This window comes from Cervus elaphus, chromosome 20, assembly GCF_910594005.1.
Source record: "Cervus elaphus chromosome 20, mCerEla1.1, whole genome shotgun sequence".
In the NCBI taxonomy this organism is placed as follows: Eukaryota; Metazoa; Chordata; class Mammalia; order Artiodactyla; family Cervidae; genus Cervus; species Cervus elaphus.
The window spans coordinates 125655930-125674873 of record NC_057834.1 but is presented as its reverse complement, the minus strand read 5'-3'; the positions used below and the strand labels follow the sequence as shown (position 1 = coordinate 125674873).

Sequence of the window (18944 nt, the reverse complement as noted above, 5' to 3'; positions counted from 1 at the left end):
ATTCCATTGATCTACCTTTATTCCAATAATATTGTTACTTTATAATCAGTCTTATAATCAGATGATAGAATCTTCCAACTCAGCTGTTCCTTTTCGGAATTCCTTTAGCTATTCAAGGTCTTTTGCATTTCCAAATAAATTTTAGTATCAGCATGCCAATTTCTTCAGAGAAAACCTGTTGGGATTTTTACTGAAAATGCACTGATTCTAGAGGTAAATTTGGGAGGAATTGACATCTTCACAATATAGTGCCTTCCAGTCCATAAACAGAGTATGATTAACTATCCGTATCTTCAGGTTTTAATTTTTGTCACACTACGTCTCTATCCATCCTTCTGCAATCACATCTCCTTTTGACCACAGCTGGTAAGTTTTCCATTTTTAAGACCCAGATCATTAGACTGGGCCTATCCATATAATGCAGGCTAATCTCCCTGTCCCAAAGTCCTTAATTTTGTCATATCTGCAAAGTCCCTTCTGTCATGCAAATTAACATAGTCACAGGTTCTGGGCATTAGGATGTGGGCATCTTCAAGGGGGTTCACTATTCTACCAGCCACACTTTACCACAAATAAGGTCATGATGAATATTCCTTGTACATGTGCCTTTAATGGAGATATATACAAATGTATAGGTCATAGGATCTGCATATAATTAGACCAGGTAATGTCAGCTTGCTCTTCAAAATGGCTACACCAATTATACCTCCGTGTCCTTGATGTCCTTTGGCATTATCAGTTTTCTAATTTTTACCAATTATTATTAATACGAAGTGATATCTCATTGTTTCTTTAATTTGTGTATCTCTGATTATAATGATTCTGAGGCTATTTTCATAGGCTTATCAACTTTTGGAGTTTGCCTGTTTGTTTCCTTTGCCCATCTTCCCGTGGAAGTCATTACCTATTTATTGTTGATTTGCAGGACTTCCTTGTATATTCTATAGCTGTTAGTCCCATGACATTTTTTGGCATTGTAAATTCCCATTCTTTAATCTGTTTATCAACTTCCGTCCGTGGTGCCATTCATTAAATAGAAATGTTTACTTTTAATGTAATCACATTACACAGCTTTAAAAATATGGTTTGTGCTTTTGAAATATTCAAAGTTCTTCCTTGCTTTTCTTTCACAGAACTATTTATCTTACATTTTTCTCCCATTAACTTTATATTTCACCTTTCATTTTTGGGTCTACTGAACCATCTAGGGTTTATCTTTGTGTCCTGGTTTAGGTGGGTATATGGTCAGGTCACTCGAGATGGCTGTTCTAGGGCTCTCTGTATACCCCCTGCTCCACCAGGGCCTGCTTCACTCACATGACTATCCGGTCCTTTTAATTATAGGGCTTAATCAGTAACTGCCTACGTGCTTGCCTCCTGCTCCAGCCACGGGTTTCCCTGGTAGCTGAGAAGCCAACCTGACTTCAATTCCCACTGTAAACGGTAGCTTCTCTCTTCCCTGAGGAGCAAAGCTTGCTGCTGTGGCCGGCCTGCCTGCCAGCCAGCCAGCCATGGTGGGGTGCTTCAGACGTGTCAGATTTCCCTGTCTGATAAGCTGCTGCTGTCTCTGTTACTATCTCCAGGCCCTTTCCTTCATCTTGAGGCTGAGCAACTACAAGGTTTATAGGCCTGTGGGGTGCAGCCCAACAATAGGTGAACCAGTCAGGAGGCTGAGAGAACTCCTGTGAGTGCCGAGATGTCAAGAGGAAATAAGGATGGGGAATGGAAGCTTGTGGGGTGATCCTGATATAGCCATCCATTAGCTAGGGGCTCGACGGCAGCTGACGACATGAAGAGATGTCTTTCTCTTTCTTTACATTGCTGATATTTTCTCAACCTCAGAGTCTCTTTCCAGTTAAAAAGTAGAAGCCCCATGCTTGTGACTCATCTGATTGCACCGGGATGGCTGGTGAATACAGACAAAGTGCAAAGACCTGGATTATCTACAAAATACAAGCATACCCCTGACCCACCACGCCTAAACGAGTACTGACACAGACTTTAGGATTATTAACTCAGGGATAGGGACAGGCTTGTGAAGCAGACATGGCCAGTTACTCAGAAGGGTTTGGTTAAGGCCTTTGGCAATGGCAAAATAAGAGGCCCCTTGGACTTCTGGTCCCAGCTAGGGAAGGGGACAGAACCACCACTGAGACAGGAATCCTGCTCTCAATCTATGGGCCAGGAGGCTAACTCAAGTCCTACAAACTATAACTGGACATCCCAGGAGTGATTGTGAATGCCATGTGAACCCAGAGGCAACTAGTCAACACCATCTGAGTTCAACTGTTTACTACCGAAGGACTGTTGCCAACTGTTGGTCAGGATTGTAGCTCACTTTTTGCTATCATAGGATCTGCCCCCAGGGAAACATTATAAAATGGCCCTGGGACTGTCAAGTTAGCTCCTGGTGGTTTGGGTCTGCCACCGGATGAGGAGTAGAATTAGAAAAGGACTTAGAAAAAAAAAAAGAAAGAAAGGGACTTAGAGATTTCACCTATCTTCTTCCCGGCCCCACCCAAGATGACTAAGGTTATTAATCTGGAACCCGACTAGGGAAAGATTGCCCCCCCCTCCCCATTCTATTAACTCTGTGCCATTGTTATATCACCTCTCCAGGATTGGGTACCAGCTATGGGGACAGAGGTGGACTGTGGCTGCTGCTGCTGCTAAGTCGCTTCAGTCGTGTCCAACTCTGTGCGACCCCATAGACGGCAGCCCACCAGGCTCTCTGTCCCTGGGATTCTCCAGGCAAGAATACTGGAGTGGGTGGCCATTTCCTTCTCCAAGAGGTGGACAGGTGATATGGCATCTCAGGCCAGGAAAAACACGTCAGAATGCAGTTTCTGTTTTCGTTTTGTATAATGGTCATGATCTCCCCTGTACTGTGCCTGTTAAACATCTCACATTTCCTCCCTAGCCTGAGTGGAGGGAATCTGTTCACGGACTGCGTGATAATGGTGACTTCACTGCAAAATGAGTCAGACTGCTAGGTCTGCAGCGATTTTCCATGCAAGAGTGACCCAGCTAATGTGACCACGTAGGGACGACTGACGACTCTCACCTTCTTCCTGTCCTGCATGCCAAGTGCCTGGCTCTAAAATTGCCCACTTCTTGGCAATCCCTGTTTTTAGTGTAGCAGGTATCTTACTCTTGATGCCCTCTAGTTGCTGGTGTCTGTATGGCCTTCTTGGTATTTGGTTGCAGAGCACCTCTACATACCTGACCCCAGGGATATCATGGAAGAGAGCTGGACCAAGATTATAAGGGTCCAGCAAGGTATATAGGTGTGGTGTATGGTCAGACCTCCCAAGATGGCTGTTCTCTTGCTCTCTGTACACCACCCCCCCACCCCGCTCCACCAGGGCCTGCCTCACTCACATGACTATCCAATCCTCTTAATTATAGGGCTTAATCAGTAACTGCCTACGTGCTTGCCTCCTGCCCCAGCCACAGTCTCCCTGTGTAACTGATCACGTCATTCCCCCATAGGTGGTAGCCTCCCTCTCCTCTCAGGTAGCGAAGATTGCTGCCGTGTCCTGCTAGTCATGTACAGTGGGGGGTCACTCCAGGATCTTTTGCTTTGGATGTGTGATATCCCCTGTCCAATAAACTGCTGCTGATTCTGGTGCTGTCTCCAGACTGCTCTTCCCTCTGCAGGCTAGGCAGCTACAAGGCTTGCAAGTCTGTGGAGTGCAACCCAACAGCAGGGATTTCTTTCTTTTTTTGTCCAAATAGTGAAAGTGTCTCTAATACATATTTTAAACAATCCATTTTTCCTCATTGTTTTAAGGTACCCCTCTCATCATATATTAATTTCCTAGATATATTACATGCCAATCCTTGAGTTTTCTTTAAACAGAAGTTGATCTAACCATTAATAGGCTTATATTATTACACATAAGTTGCAGAGTAAGTTTACTTAACATACCAACTGAAATTTTTAGCTTGTGTTGAGTTTACAGATCAACTTGGAAAGTTAATATCTTTATATTAAACTGCCTTATCTAAGAACAGGGAATGTCTGTTCATTTATTCAGATCATCAACTCTTAAGAATTTGAAAATTCGCTCTATGGAGGTCTTATGTATTCTTCATTATTATTTAATAATTTGAATTGCTATTGTGGATAATATCTCACGTTTACTGGTTATAGCTGTTACAGAAAAAAAAAATGCAACTGATTTTGGTAGCGTGATCTTGTATCCAGCAACCGTGCTGCTGAATATTCTCATGAGTTCTAATAATTGTTCTTCTTAATAAGGTAGTAATCAAATTATCTATAAATAACAGCTTTATCTCTTTTTCAATCCTTCCTCTATTTTTTTTGTTTTTATGGCTTTGTACAGGATTCCTGTACAACTGTGGTGTTGGAGAAAGCTCTTGAGAGTCCCTTGGACTGAGAGGAGATCCAACCAGTCCATGCTAGGGGAAGTCGGTCCCGGGTGTTCATTGGAAGGACTGATGTTAAAGCTGAAACTCCAGTATTTCGGCCATCTGATGCGAAGAGCTGACTCATTTGAAAAGACCCTGATGTCGGGAAAGATTGAAGGCAGGAGGAGAAGGGAACGACAGAGGATGAGACCGGTTAAATGGTCTCATGCACATAGGTGTCATAGATTTTTCAAATTCTGCTGATGACCAGTTTTTAATCTCCCCTCTTGATTTGGGGCTTCACTAATAGGCTGTGTCTTGCAGCTATTTCAATTGTAAGCCATTAGATCCCTGTTTGTAGGGGATAAGTTGTGGGGTAGAGGAAGCCTTCTATAATATGATTGCACCTCGTTTTTTTAATGGGTCCATTTCCCGTGTCATGACTTTCATAAGTGTTTTTTGAGCTTTTTATCTCCTCTTAGGTGAGAGAGGAAATCTAGGGGGCCCCTGAGTGGGGAAAATGCCCTTCCCCAGGGTTGGGTCAGTTCAGTTCAGTCACATCTGACTCTTTGCAACCCTATGGACTGCAGCACACCAGGCTTCCCTGTCCATCACCAACTCTCAGAACTTGCTCAAACTCATGTCCATGAAGTCGGTGATGCCATGCAACCATCTCATCCTCTGTTGTTCCCTTCTTTCTCCTGCCTTCAATCTTTCTCAGCATCAAGGTCTTTTCCAATGAGTCATTTCAGTGTTTTCCCTGGACAGTAGACCTTTGTCATGGAGGAGACTCTGGATGTTTTTCAGAACTTTTACCCTCTCCCTGAAAAAGACCACTAGGTTTTTCTCAGATCTCTACTTTCAGTTCAGTTCAGTTCAGTCACTCAGTCGTGTCCAACTCTTTGCGACCCCATGAATCACAGCACGCCAGGCCTCCCTGTCCATCACAAACTCCCGGAGTTTACTCAAACTCATGTCCATCGAGTCGGTGATGCCATTCAGCCATCTCATCCTCTGTCATCCCCTTCTCCTCCTGCCCCCAACCCCTCCCAGCATCAGGGTCTTTTCCAATGAGTCAACTCTTTGCATGAGGTGGCCAAAGTATTGGAGTTTCAGCTTCAGCATCAGTCCTTCCAATGAACACCCAGGACTGATCTCCTTTAGGATGGACTGGTTGGATCTCCTTGCAGTCCAAGGGTCAAGAGTCTTCTCCAACACCACAGTTCACAAGCATCAATTTTTCGGCACTCAGCTTTCTTCACAGTCCAACTCTCACATCCATACATGACCACAGGAAAAACCATAGCCTTGACTAGACGGACCTTTGTTGGCAAAGTAATGTCTCTGCTTTTTAATATGCTGTCTAGGTTGGTCATAACTTTCCTTCCAAGGAGTAAGCGTCTTTTAATTTCATGGCTGCTTTGGGTGTCTAGAAAAAAAGCCCATAAACGTATGCACCCTTCCCAGCCTCCAATTGTTGATCATACCCAAAGTAGTTCACACACAGCCTCCAGAAATGTTAGTATTAACATTTAAGTGTTCCCATCAGGTTTTGGCTCCAGCTGGTTCCCCTGGTAATCATAGACTAGCTCTAATTCTATGTGTGTGCTCTCCAGATTTCAAGGTAGCAGTTTGCCTTCCAATATCAGTTCTCTGCTGGGTCCAAGAAACATAATTGATTCTTCTTCTGTTGATCTTAAAGAGAATACATTGAATGTTTTCATTAACATAACATTTATTACAGGCTTTTTGGTGTATGTTGTTGTTCAGCTGCCCATTCATGTCTGACTCTTTGCGACCCCATGGACGGCAACACACCAGGCCTTCCTGTCCCTCACTGTCTCCCGGAGTTTGCCCAAGTTCATGTCCATTGCATCAGTGATGCCATCCAGCTGTGTCATGCTCTGATGCCCTCTTCTCCTTCTGCCCTCAATCTTTCCCGGCATCAGGGACTTTTCCAATGAGTCGACTGTTCGCATCAGGTGACCAAAATACTGGAGCTTCAGTTTCAGCATCAGTCCTTCCAATGAGTATTCAGGGTTAATTTCTTTTAAGATTGACTGGTTTGATCTCCTTGCTTGACAGCTTGAGAGTCTCCAATGGACTGTCGGAGTCTTCTCCAATACCACAGTTCGAAGGCATCGATTCTTTGGCACTCTGCCTTCTTTAGGGTCCAGCTCTCACAACCATACATGACCACTGGGAAGACCATAGCCTTGACTATATGGATCTTTGTCAGCAGAGTAATGTCTCTGCTTTTCAACACATCGTCTAGGTTTGTCATCACTTTCTTGCCAAGAAGCAATTGTCTTCTGCTTTCATGGCTGCAGTCATGATCTGTAGTGATTTTAGAGTCCAAGAAGAGGAAATCTGTCACTACTTCTACCTTTTCCCCTTCTATTTACCATGAAGTAATGGGGCCATACGCCATGATCTTAGTTTTTTTAATATTTAGTTTAAGCCAGCCTTTTCACTCTCCTCCTTCACTCTCATTAAGAGGTTCTTTAGTTCCTCTTTGGTTTCTGCCATTAGAGTGGTCTCTTATCAAAGCAAGGAAGTTGCCAGTAGTTTTATTACAAATAGGATTAAACCTTACAAAATGCTTTTTCTGCATTAGGATAATTATTTCTCTCCTTTAGTCTATTGATGTGGTGAATCACAGTGAAATTTTCTATTGAATCACCCTTATATTCTGGGATAAACGCCAGCTGATCACGCGTATGTGTGTGCTCAGTTGTGTCCAACTCTTTGCAGCCCCACGGACTGTAGCCCATCAGGCTCCTCTGCCCATGGACTTTTCCAGGCAAGAATACTGGAATGGGATGCTCTCTTCTACTCCAGGGGATACTCCCAACCCAGGGATTGAACCCATGTCTCCTGCATTGGCAGGCAGATTCTTTACCACTAGCACCACCTGGGAAGCCCAGGTGATCATGATTATATCATTTTTAATACACTACTAAACTTCATAGTTTATATGTAGGATTTTTTAATATATTTGATTCTATTTGTATTTTCTTAGTATTTACTCTAGATTTTAGAATGGATACTTAAGGAAGATTGAAGTTATTCAGTATCTTTCACCTCCAAGAACATTCCAAGGACCAATTTATGTGCTACCATTCTCTAGTATTTTAGTTCATGACTTTAATTTTAAAAAGCAAGGATTATCAGTTTTATAATCTGTATGTTAATAGTTACTAATCATTTCTTTGCTCACATTTCTTTCTTACATTTCAGCCATTCCATCATTTTCTTTACAACAGCAAACATAGTAAATGCTATGTGCCAGGCACTGTTCTGAGCACTTCAAACATATTACCTCACTGAATTCCCCCAATAACCCTATGAAGTGTGTACCGTTTTCCTTCTGTTTGAAGAACCTCTTTCAGAATGTCTCTGTGGATCTCAGTTTTGTTGTCTGTCCCTCTTTTCTTAATTTTACTGACTCTCTTTTTTTTTTTTTTTTACTGGCTAGAAGCACGGAAGTTCTTAAAACCCATGAGAGTGTATGAGATGTCTCAGAGAGCAGAAGTGGGAAAGAAAGAAAAAACAGGATGCTGGGGGAGCACCAGAGCTTAGACATAAGGCTCATGAGCCTTCCAACAAGAGATGGTGCCCAGTGGAACTGCAAAGCAGTGGAGTTTACTCTGAAAGGCTCTTGGTAGGCAGGTGTCAGCCTTTCCCCTGGCAAGCGTGTGCTGTGACATTGCTATACTTTATCCATCTTCCATACCCCCCGATCCAGTCCTAAGAGGACAGTGGCACTGCCCAGAAGTGACTATATCCTTCCTTGAGGCAAGGAAAGAAAGGGGTATTCCAGGGGTCACAGCACTGGAGGTCAACAGCTATGCTTACTGCTTGTATCCGGTGTGGCTGAGCGAGCGAGACTGCCCCAGCCACATGCCTGAGCAGAGCTTCTGGACCCAAGTGCTCAGAAAGCAGCAGTGGGTCAAGGGCAGTGGCCTCAGCTCCGTCTCACCTTTCCCTTTGTTTGGTTCTGGGCATCCCTTGTGGACTATGTGGGAATAGAAGGCTTTGAGGGCCTGTAAGCAGGGATCCTGGGAGACAGAGCCAGGAAGCTGCCTGAAGTAGTCAGACTCTATGGCCCAGTGACATACTGTGACAATGGATTTCCCAGATGCCCAGGTCAGACCTTTCAGGGCTTTTTCTGAGATGTACTTCTCTCTCCTGCTTCTCAGCCAAGGCATCTTCCTCTTCCTTGTTTCAGTCCCCTGGGACTGTTTTCTCTCTCCTAGAATTAAGAACCATCTTCAGAAAACAACACGTGAAACCATTTTCAAACTGACTTTAATAATTTTTTTTTTTTTTTTGCTGCCCAAATACTGTACATGCAGAAGCCATGTGAAGGATTTTCTCCTCAAGGGAATTGGCAAGAATGTTGTAAGAAACAGCCGGTAGTCCTTCCCAGCCATCCACCTGCCACCTGGGAGCCACAACGAGTTTGGGAAGATGCTGCATATAGAAAATGTAAAAGGCTAATTGCTTCTTATCTAAACAGTGTGCTTGTCAGTCCCTATCCGCTCTCTCTTTGCAGGATGCATTTGGAAATTCTAAAAAAGGGGTTCCTGCCTCCTGTGAATTTACATTCTCAAGGAGTGGATGAAACAATCAAGCCAGCTTTTCCTAAGGAAGCAGCAGCCACTCTGCCTGTTGAGATGGTGTCTGCAAAAGGCATTCTGGAGAAGAGTGATATATATATATATATATATATATATATTTTATTCAAGAAGCAAAATACTTTGAAGGGAAATAAGTTCCCTCTCTCCTCCCATCAGAGAGCCTCTTCTTTTAAGATTCTCCCACTGATCCCGTTCTAGAAGCAGAGACGAGGCCCGACCCAGCATCGTCTGCTGGTGGGGATACTGACCTACGCAGGATGCAGCTGAGGCTGTAACCTCGCGTCAGCACCTTGGACATTGTCCGTTGCAGACAACCCTTAATTATCTCACCACATAAGAGGAAGAGAACAATAAACCACGAGGAGGGGGAAGGAGCAGAGTCCGCTAGGATTCCCAGAGTTCTTGTCAGAAGCAGCATCTGGGCGTGGATGGGTGAGAGGACCTGCCCCCAGGGCTGGAAGGAACCAGCCTGTGGGACCAGGTGCCAGGTATATCAGGCTCTTAATCCTCATCAGCTCCAGATCAGACTTTTAAAACCTGGAGGGAACCATGGAATAACTAGCAAATGCTCTGGTTTTGCAGATGAGGAAGCTGAGACCCAGAAAAGGGAGGAGACTTGCATAAGGTCACAGTTTCTCTGTATATAACAGCCTTGGATTCTCTGTAGCCGGCTGTCCAGGCCATTGACCTTTGGGGTGGATGCTCTGTTGCCTTTGGGATTCCCAGGGCCCATTTCTGTTTGCCAAGCTCTCTGGAACCCAGGCCCAAGGACCTTCCTGGCATTAGTGCGAACTGCCTGGGAGGCTGAAGGCTCCTGTCCTTGCTGGCCAAGTTTACAACCAGAACGTGGGGAGGTTCTCCTGGAGCAGTAACACGCATGCTTTGTGGCGAGCATCCTCCCCGAGCCAGTCTGGGCCCCTGGGAGAATGCAAGTTTCCCTTACAGGCACAGCCTTACTGGGCCCACAAAGGCCTGAGCTCAGGGTTGGGGGGAGAGGAAGTTGCTTTGCTACATGGAAAGATTAAGCCCTTTGTCAGAGAACAAGGTCCCACCATGGGGCATGCCGACACCCGAGCCGCATGTGTGAGGCTCAGCTGGCAAAGCTGCTGCCCGAGGAGGCCAAGTTGCTCTCTTTGGCATCACTGACATCACTCTGAGATGCTCAGGCACTCTTTCAAAATAACCCTTGCCCAGCCAGCCCAGGCCGATCCAGTTCCCATCAGGCCTCACCGGATCAGGTGGGGCACGCTTGCCCTTCAGTCAGGACTGTTTTTGTTTTGCCCCAATCTCTTCTGACCTGAGTGAAAAGCAGACTCGAGGGAGAAGGTAGGGGACGAGTCTACGTTCCTATCTCCTCCCTGATCATGCAGGTGAATGGTAGTCCAGTACAGGAAGCAGCATTTTAAGGAACCTCTTTCTGGGTCAGGATATTGGAGAAGAAAACTCCGGGGAGAGGAAGAGAGAGGGAGAGAGAAAGGAGCCGGCGGGCAGCAGACCTCTCCCCCTCCTGGCAGCCACTGCAGATACCCTGCTGGCCGGACGGCCTCCTGGTCCTGAAGGACACGCTCCCGCCCCCCCCCCCCCCCGACCCTCTCCACCGATGAGCAAAGGCAGCAATTTGTCCACAGGGTTACACAGTGCAGGAAGCAACCAAAGAAGCAGAAGAGCAACCTTTCTGAAGCCCTGCTGCTTTCTGGGCTGAAGAAGATGGGGACTCAGAGGTCATCAGGAGCTTTGGAGCCCCGGCTGGGGGGTGGGGGTGGGAGCCCAGCTTCTCCTGGGCTGCAGGGCGTGGAACAAGGACCCTGGTCGCGAGCCAGGACTCCTGGTAATGCAGTCTAAGATTGTGCTACATTTCATTTCCAAAGAAGTGCCCTTGCAGGGCTCTAGCGTCTTTAAAGGGGGCGGGAGGCTTCCGCTCTCCTCAAGGCTGGCAGTAAAGAAGAACTCAGGCATGCTGGCCCTGGTGGGTGTTAGGCCCCTGGAAGAACCAGTGATCCCATGAGTGGTGAGTGAGAGGGGTAACCCTCTCTCTCGGCCCCCTGAAATGCTGGCAATGCCTGGGCTTGCTGCATACGGAGAGCCTCCTTTCCTAAGAGTGCTGGGTCAGGTGAGAGACTGGGTGGGGAGTAGTTGGGGAGATGGTTTGACAAAAGGGATGTGATCCTTCAGGGAAGAACCAAGACTTGGCCCCATTCGCTGGAGTCTGATTCATACCAAAGGCCCATCACAGCCATCCCTTTAGGAAAGGAGTCTGTGAAGGAAGTGGGACAGATTGAACACGGCAGAAACATGAAGACAGATGCTCTGAATCATCTCTCATGGTTCCTGCCCACAGCCCGGCAGCGCTGCAGGGCTGTCTGTGCCACGTCTTCCATGAAACCTGCCTGAGCAGAGGGAGATGGAGTGACAAAAAGCCCAGCCTGTCATCAGCCCCAGGGTCCCCTGGGGTGAGGAGCGGGCACGTGGAGCTGTGACGCTGCATCTAACAGTGCCTGGGAGGAATCATGTTCCTCCCCTCCCCACCGTGCCCTCCTCAAGGGATGGATGCTCCCCCCTCCAGGAGAGGCCAGCAGTCACACGTGCTCCCTCCTCCACTGGGACAGGCTTGCTCCAGAGCAGCCTCTCAGACAAGCCCCTGCATCTAGGAGGCCTAGACAGACCCGTAAGTCCAGCCGCTCACCACCACACGTATATGGAGCCTCACTAGACTTCATTCTCATGGGAGAAAATCCAGGTGGGGTAACTGGATTAACTTGATTTGGTACAAAGGATTAAAGGTAATCCCCTAAGGTCGATTTGGGTGGGGAATGACTTCCCATTAGTGAGTGTCCGACCTCTAGGACAGGTCAGGCCATCCCTCTGGCTAGTATGTGCCCCCTAGCCAACCTTCCCCGGAGGCAAGGGGCCAGCAGCCTTTGACTCCCCAGCAGAGCCTCAGCTGGTAGCTCCCCATCTTTTGTCTTCCTGGGTCCCTAGGGGAAGAAGGGTGACACCCTGATAGTTCTCGTTTCCTGGGGGTGACCGCACAGTCTGGGTGTCACCATTCCATGCCACATCAGGAAAGATCTACACGAACCTATGGGTCACGAATAACCCCACCACTCCAAAGCTGTCGAGTATTTGCACACCATTCTGAGGGTGATGGCTCTGCGTCACCCACAAGACATACAAATACTCTTCTGCAAGCGAGTTTCCTCCCTCTCCCCACCCCAGGATCCAAGACCACAGAGCCCTTTGCCATGGGAAATGCATTACCCAATCCCAATGCCAGGGGAGAATTTCTGAGAAAGAAAACTCAACCCAGCTGTCTCCTCTCTCCACAAACACAACAGTTCCTGTCCGGCTCCGGCAAGTCAGCCCAGGCGCTCGTTTTGTTAGTTCTTGTTGCCCTCACCCACATTTTGTCCGTGGGCAGTTTTCTTGGGAGGGAGGTGGTCAGGCCCTGGCTTTAGCCCAATACGGATCCTGCCAGAAAAGGAAACCCCTCAGTGGAGAACGGTCTGTCTCAGAGAGCCTCTGTCTCCACGTCCCCGCCTCAGCATCCATCCCCATGTCCACCTGGCTTTGGTGATGAATGGAGTCCAAGCACCTCTCCACGGCTCCCCCCACGTACGCAGGTGAGAGTCATGCTGTGCTCGGGGGTGATGTCTGGGGAAGGGGCGGGGGCCCCAGACCTTGACCCCTCCTGCTACCTCTTTCTCCCCTGCAGTCGTGGACCTGAGGGCTGCCATGTCCATCTTCTGGGCAACCTCTCGCCTTTCACACTAGACCCGAGGAAGCAGAGGGACAGATTTGGGCTCCTGAGCCAGACTTCAGGATTCCCAGCCGGCATCTCACAAGGTCTAGTCCAGGCCCTGGTGCCCACCCCCAGGGGCCCAGCTGTCCAATCAGGTCAGGGTTTGAGTGGCTTTGGGAAGCTCCAACCAGACAAAGGTGGAAAGACAGCAGAGACAGGAGCGGCGTCAAGAGCAGGCCGGGCCACTCTCCGGAGGGCAGCGGCAGAGCGCGGGAGGCGGGGAGGCCGAGGGGGTGAGTATTGCTTGTACAGAGCTGGTGACTGTCACGGTCTATAGAGTGTAGAACCAGGCTGTGCGGGAGCCCAGAGGCTGGAGCTTCAGTAAGTCTGAGCTCTCAAACACAGACGCTGGTCTAGAAATGAGCAAAAAAAAAAAAAAGAAAGAAAATAGAGCCCCTAATAGTCAGCTTCATGCAGCTAATCCCTGAAGGTCGGACAGGATTCTTAGAGCAAGTCAGTCCCAGCCCTCCTCCTTCCTGCCAGCAGCTGCACCCTCCGTGGCCCCTCAATAAGCCAGGCCCCTTCAGGATGAGCCCCAAGGGGCACAGGGCCACCCTCAGGGCCTGGAAAGGACACAGGTGCTGTCGGGGGCTGCCCACCCTGGTAGACAACATCCCCTGTGAGGCCAACCTCTTGCAGGTCAAGACCATCCAGTCCGCACCTCCTGGGGTCCACTGGGAGGGCTCCTTTGGCATGTCGGAAGCGAGGAGGCTTAAAGGGAGACCGGAGGTGAACAATGCAAGAGGAGGCACCAGCACTTCCTGCCAAGGTACCTGGCCTGCAGCCCTGGGAACTGACACCCCCTCGGATCTCACTTTTAGGAAGCGGGAGGTGTCAGCTGGAGGGAGAAAGTGATCTCCAAGCCTGCAGCTCCCTAGCACTTTCTGCTCCCCGGGGCCCTGACCAGGGCCCTAGGTGAGCTGCTATATGCTGTGGGTGCATTCAGGAGGAAGAGCGGCTGGAGAGCTCGGTGGAAAGGAGTGGTGTCAGGGTTCCCAGAGGGGCCTCAGTGTGGCCGGCTGCAATGGATGCTACATTCCTCAAAAAAGAGCAGCAGTGCTGGGAGAGGCAGAGGTGGAACAAAGGACAAGACAGAAAACTAAGCAGAGACCACCAAGGACAGGTACGGCGGGGAACACACGGGCTCTGCCCTGAGCCCGGGGCAGGCGGGAGGAACCAATGGCCGTGTCCCCCACTTCCACCCCTGGATTCGGCAGGGGGGTGGGGGTGGGGGAGTCCTGGCCTCACAATTCTCCTTTGGGTTTCTTTACCACGAGACACCGAGAGACATGGGTTTCAGCCCATATAGTCACCAAGACCGACTACACCCAGACAAATGAATAGATCTAACATGGTCACACACAGACACACACGCACACGCACACGTGCACGCACTAGAGACTCCAAAGACAGCTGGGCCAGGCCCAGTAGCCAACGGGCATGCAGCAGGGCAAGGGGGCCAGAAAGACGTGAGGACTATGTACAGGGGGGAGGAGGTGGGAGGCGGCCACACCCCTTCTCACATCGCAGCCCGGCCTCTCCCAGAGGTCCTTAGGAGCACGAGGGGCTGGTGGCACTCTCCAGCGAGGACTGGGACAGGCGTCTGGTGAGGGAGCCGAGCGTAGAGTCTGCCACGGAGGACGTGGGAAAGAGTTTGTACCAGCCGGTGACTGCAGCACTCAGGTCCAGCTCGTCCAGCATGATCTGGGCCATGCCCATGAAGCACTTGTGGTCCATGCGGCCGTAGTCTCCCCAGACAATCACCTACCGGTGGGAGGAAGCGAGAGGAGCTGAGCCAGGGCACAGATGGGACTGTGAGAGGCAGAACTCAGACGGACTTCAGGCAACAACTTATTAAGTACTTGTGGTGTGCCAGGCTTATTAAGCACTTATGGTATGCATTATGGTGTACAGACTTTATATATATTCTCTCCGTTGTTACAACCATCTAGGTAGAGCTGCTGTATGGATTATTATTTCCACAAAAAGGAAATGTAGCTCAGAGTGAATAACTAACCCAAAGATACACGGCACAGCTGGGATTAGAACCTGGGCCTGACTTCCAGAGCCTCCTAGCATCCAGGATGACAGGCTTCCAGAGAGGGAAGCAGGCCGAGTCCAGGACCTGGGCCACAGCTCCCACTGTGTTGCTGGATCACAATGGGATGATAAACATTACCACCAGGTGGAAGAAGGCGGTGGTCAAACTCTGCTTCTAGGGGACTTCCCTGGTGGCCCAGTGGTTAAGAATCTGCTTTCTAATGCAAGAAGTGCAGGTTAGATCCCTGACTGGGGAGTTAAGATACCACACATGTCTTGGCCAAAAAAACCAAAACATAAGACAGAAGCAATATTGTAACAAACTCAATAAAGACTTTAAAAATGGTCCACATAAAAAAAAATCTTAAAAAATAAAACCTGCCTCTACCTACCAGCTGTGCAACCTGGGGGCAATCGAGTTATCCCCCCAAACCTTGGTTTCCTTATGAATCAACAGGAGGCAATAACACCTCACTAGGTTGTAACAAAAAATGGGTAGAGGGTATTAAGGTGTTGGCACAGGATAAACCATAAATACATTTAAAATGACAGTCTGCAGTCTTTGAGAGTTGCCCCGCCCCCTGGCCATGAGATGCTCACCTGCAGCACCTTGCCCTGGGGTCCCTCGTCGAAGAGCAGAGCCTGCTGGTACAGGGGGTCACAGGTCTTCTTGGCCACCTTTGTCTTCTTCTTGGCCAAGCAGGCCCCATTCTCGAGTAGGTAAACCTTGATATAGGTGGCTGAGGGATGGAAGAGAGCATGATGGGGCGGGGTCCCGGGGAAACTGCTGTGGCCTGCCCCATCCCCTAACTTCCACGTGATCCTGGAGGGGAGCAGGGTGAGCAGGAGGAGCTGACCAGTGGACAGCAGGTGGACAAGATGGACTCGAATACCAACTCCTCCGTCCTCTCCTCCCATTCTGCCCCCTCACTGGCCTTCCAGGCCATCCATAACTCCACTGTTGAGAATACTGATTAGGCCAATGGGGAGCCAGGACTTGCTAGACCCAGAGCTCAGCTGTGAATCCCTCCCTGGCAGGACCCCATTTCCAAGATCCCTCATCCCAGCTGCTCTGCCTCACCTGGGAGGGATTTGGAGCCGGGTTTGGGGGTCAGGCCCCGAGCCTCAATCACTTCCACCTCCAGCTGGCCACTCCGGTCCATGATGGCAATGTGTACATCCCCTGCAAGGGAGAAGGAGGACAGTCGAGGCAGAGTCAGACCAAGGGGCAGGCCGCCCACAGCATGCAGTCTGCAGAGGATGCTCCAGCGCTGAAAGCGTGCAAGATGGACAAAAACTGCATGCGCTGGAGCTGCTCTCCAGAGGCCAATTTAAAGCAGTTGAGAAATGTTTTGATAGGGCCCTTGGGGTGGGGTGGGGGCGTGACCCTCCAGGGCCCTGCTTAGGGAATCACAAAGGAAAGCTGGGTTGGGAGAAGGGAGGGGGCCTGTTTCACTGAGCGGAATAGCAAGTTTGGGGACAGATTTCTGTATCAGGAAAACAGGGGAGGCTGTGTGCTCAATAGATGTCTTCACCTTCTACACAGCAGCCATTAGCTACTCCCCTAAATAAACGTCAAACAAATACTTAAAGAATATCAGTTTGGAGAGGTGACGAGATACAAGACTGCCTGGGCCATGAGGCACGCCCTAGAAATGAGGGCCTCTTCCCACCCTTGATAAAGGATGGGGGAAGGCAGCAGATGTCCCAGGAGTACAGAGTTGTTGTTCAGTTGCTCAGTCATGTCTGACTCTTTGCAACCCATGGACTGCAGCACGCCAGGCTTCCCTGTCCTTCCCCATCTCCTGGAGCTTGCTCAAACTCACGTTCACTGAGTCAGTGATACCATCCAACCATCTCATCCTCTGTAATCCGCTTCTCCTGCCTTCAATCTTTCCCAGCATTAGGGACTTTTCTAATGAGTTGGCTCTTGGCATCAGGTGGCCAAAGTACTGGAGCTTCAGCTTCAGCATCAGTCCTTCCAACGAATATCGAGGATTGATTTCCTTTAGGATTGACTGATTTGATCTCCTTGCAATCCAAGGAACTCTCAAGAGTCTTTTCCAACACCCAGCTCAAAAGCATCAGTTCTTCAGTATTCAGCCTTCTTTATGGTCCAACTCTCACATCCATACATGACTACTGGAAAAACCATGGCTTTGACTAGATGGACCTTTGTTTGCAAAGTAATGTCTCTGCTTTTTAATACACTGTCTAGGTTTGTCATAGCTTTTCTTCCAAGGAGCAAGCATCTTTTAATTTTATGGTTGCGGTCACCATCTGCAGTGATTTTGGAGCCCAAGAAAATAAAGTCTGTCACTGTTTCCATTGTTTCGCTGGGTCATTAATATCTTTTTTGTATTCTGTATATTCTTGCCACCTCTTCTTAATATCTTCTGCTTCTGTTAGGTCCATACCAATTTCTGTCCTTTATTGTGCCCATCTTTGCTAGTCACTTGGGATGTTCTTCAGAAGGGTAGACAGGGAATTCTCTGGCAGTCCAGTGGTTAAGACTCTGCTTCCACTGCAGAGGCACGGGTTTGATTCCTGGTCAGGGAATTAAAATCCTGCATGCTGCATGGCCAAAAAAAGGGGGTTCAGAATCATAAGCCTGATGCAGAAAAACTAAAATGGGCCAGACTTTGGGTTCAGCCACTCATTTTAGAGTCTGAACCATTATGCACTGTGTATTTGCACACTTTGGAAGATGGGGACTTATGACTTTCAGGAGACATCCTGCAATTCATCCCTCTCCCTCTAGCTATTCCTGACCTCCCCATGGGGAATGGGGAAGGGGAGGTCTCAGGAATTAATTAATCTTAACTCTCACTGTAACATCCCCAAGGAGAGCCAATGCAAACCTGTCCTTCCCAATTTGGGACACCAGGGGGCGCCATACACGAGTGTTCCAGGCTGCGATGGCGCATGAGCCTTGTGCAAGTGGCTGGTTTTTCTCACCACCTCCCAGTCCTTGGCTGGGCCTAGAGCTGGAAAAAGCAGACTCTCCAGGCCCTTAAAAGCCTGAAAGCAAGGACTGGGAATTAGCCAAATCCCACCCAGGAGCCAGATGGGAACTGCCACTTACCCTCTGAGGGTCCCTATGGACCCTCTTCCAGTAGACAAAGGCTCCTGTGTGAGCCGTTTCCAGGAAGACAGGGCAGTGCAGTGGGAGGAGTCCTGGCCTGGAATGGAATGTCAGCTCCACTGCATGGTCACAGCAGGGCACTGTCTGCACTCAACTTTCTCATTTGCTGCGAGGTCGAAGGTTAGACACTGTCTATGTGAGGGCTGAGTGCAGACGTCTGGGTCAGACACTGCTCAGGTCAGACTGATGGGGAGGGAGGGGTGGAGGCGAGCGGGCATCTCTAGGGAAGCTAGCCTGGGAGCTGCTGCTTGAAGCCAACACAGCCAGAATCTGAGGGAGAGAGAAGGGGAAGGAGCCAGAACTGCAGCTAAGAGGACCAAGAATAGACCGTAGGGAGTACTTGCTAGCTACAGAGAGGAGGGATAAGAAAATTACTAAAAGGCTTCTAGGTGCCAGGCACTGTTAGAAGTAACAAGTCAAATAAGACACAGTTTCTAAGGCGTAAATGAAATATTTCATGCAAGCATCACACAGGGACTCAAAAAATTGTCTTCAGATTGCAGAACTAAGGCAGGCATTATTATTCCCATCTTACAGATGACCATACCGAGGTTCACAGAAGGGACGTGGCTTGCCCAAGATCCCACAAAGAATCAGTGACAGAGCAGAATCCATGGACGTCGATGCCACGATAATCTTTGTTCACCATCTTATGCCTGACACTAGCACTGCCGGTCGTACTCCTGCCTGGAAAATCCCATGGACGGAGGAGCCTGGTGGGCTGCAGTCCATGGGGTCTCGAAGAGTCGGACACGACTGAGCGACTTCCCTTTCACTTTTCACTTTCATGCACTGGAGAAGGAAATGGCAATCCATTCCAGTGTTCTTGCCTGGAGAATCTCAGGGACGGAGGAGCCTGGTGGGCTGCCGTCTCTGGGGTCGCATACAGTCGGACACGACTGATGCGACTTAGCAGCAGCAGCAGCAGCACTGCCGGTCACAT

The 18944-nt window shown here is 49.0% G+C and overlaps 1 protein-coding gene across 7 annotated transcripts in view; it reads right to left on the bottom strand.

Annotated features, from left to right (window-relative positions):
• Positions 1–8668: 8668 nt before the first annotated feature.
• Positions 8669–18944, bottom strand: part of RIMS3 (regulating synaptic membrane exocytosis 3) — a 42805-nt gene continuing 32529 nt past the window's right edge. For 6 of the 7 annotated variants that reach the window (XM_043876730.1, XM_043876729.1, XM_043876731.1 and 3 more), the window contains 3 exons: positions 15938–16039; positions 15457–15596; positions 8669–14580 (listed from right to left, as the gene is read on the bottom strand). In XM_043876730.1, coding sequence (XP_043732665.1) covers positions 14368–14580; positions 15457–15596; positions 15938–16039 — 455 coding nt within the window. In that variant the 3' untranslated portion in view covers positions 8669–14367. The remainder of the gene's footprint in view (positions 14581–15456; positions 15597–15937; positions 16040–18944) is intronic. The other variant, XM_043876735.1, reaches the window with a different exon arrangement.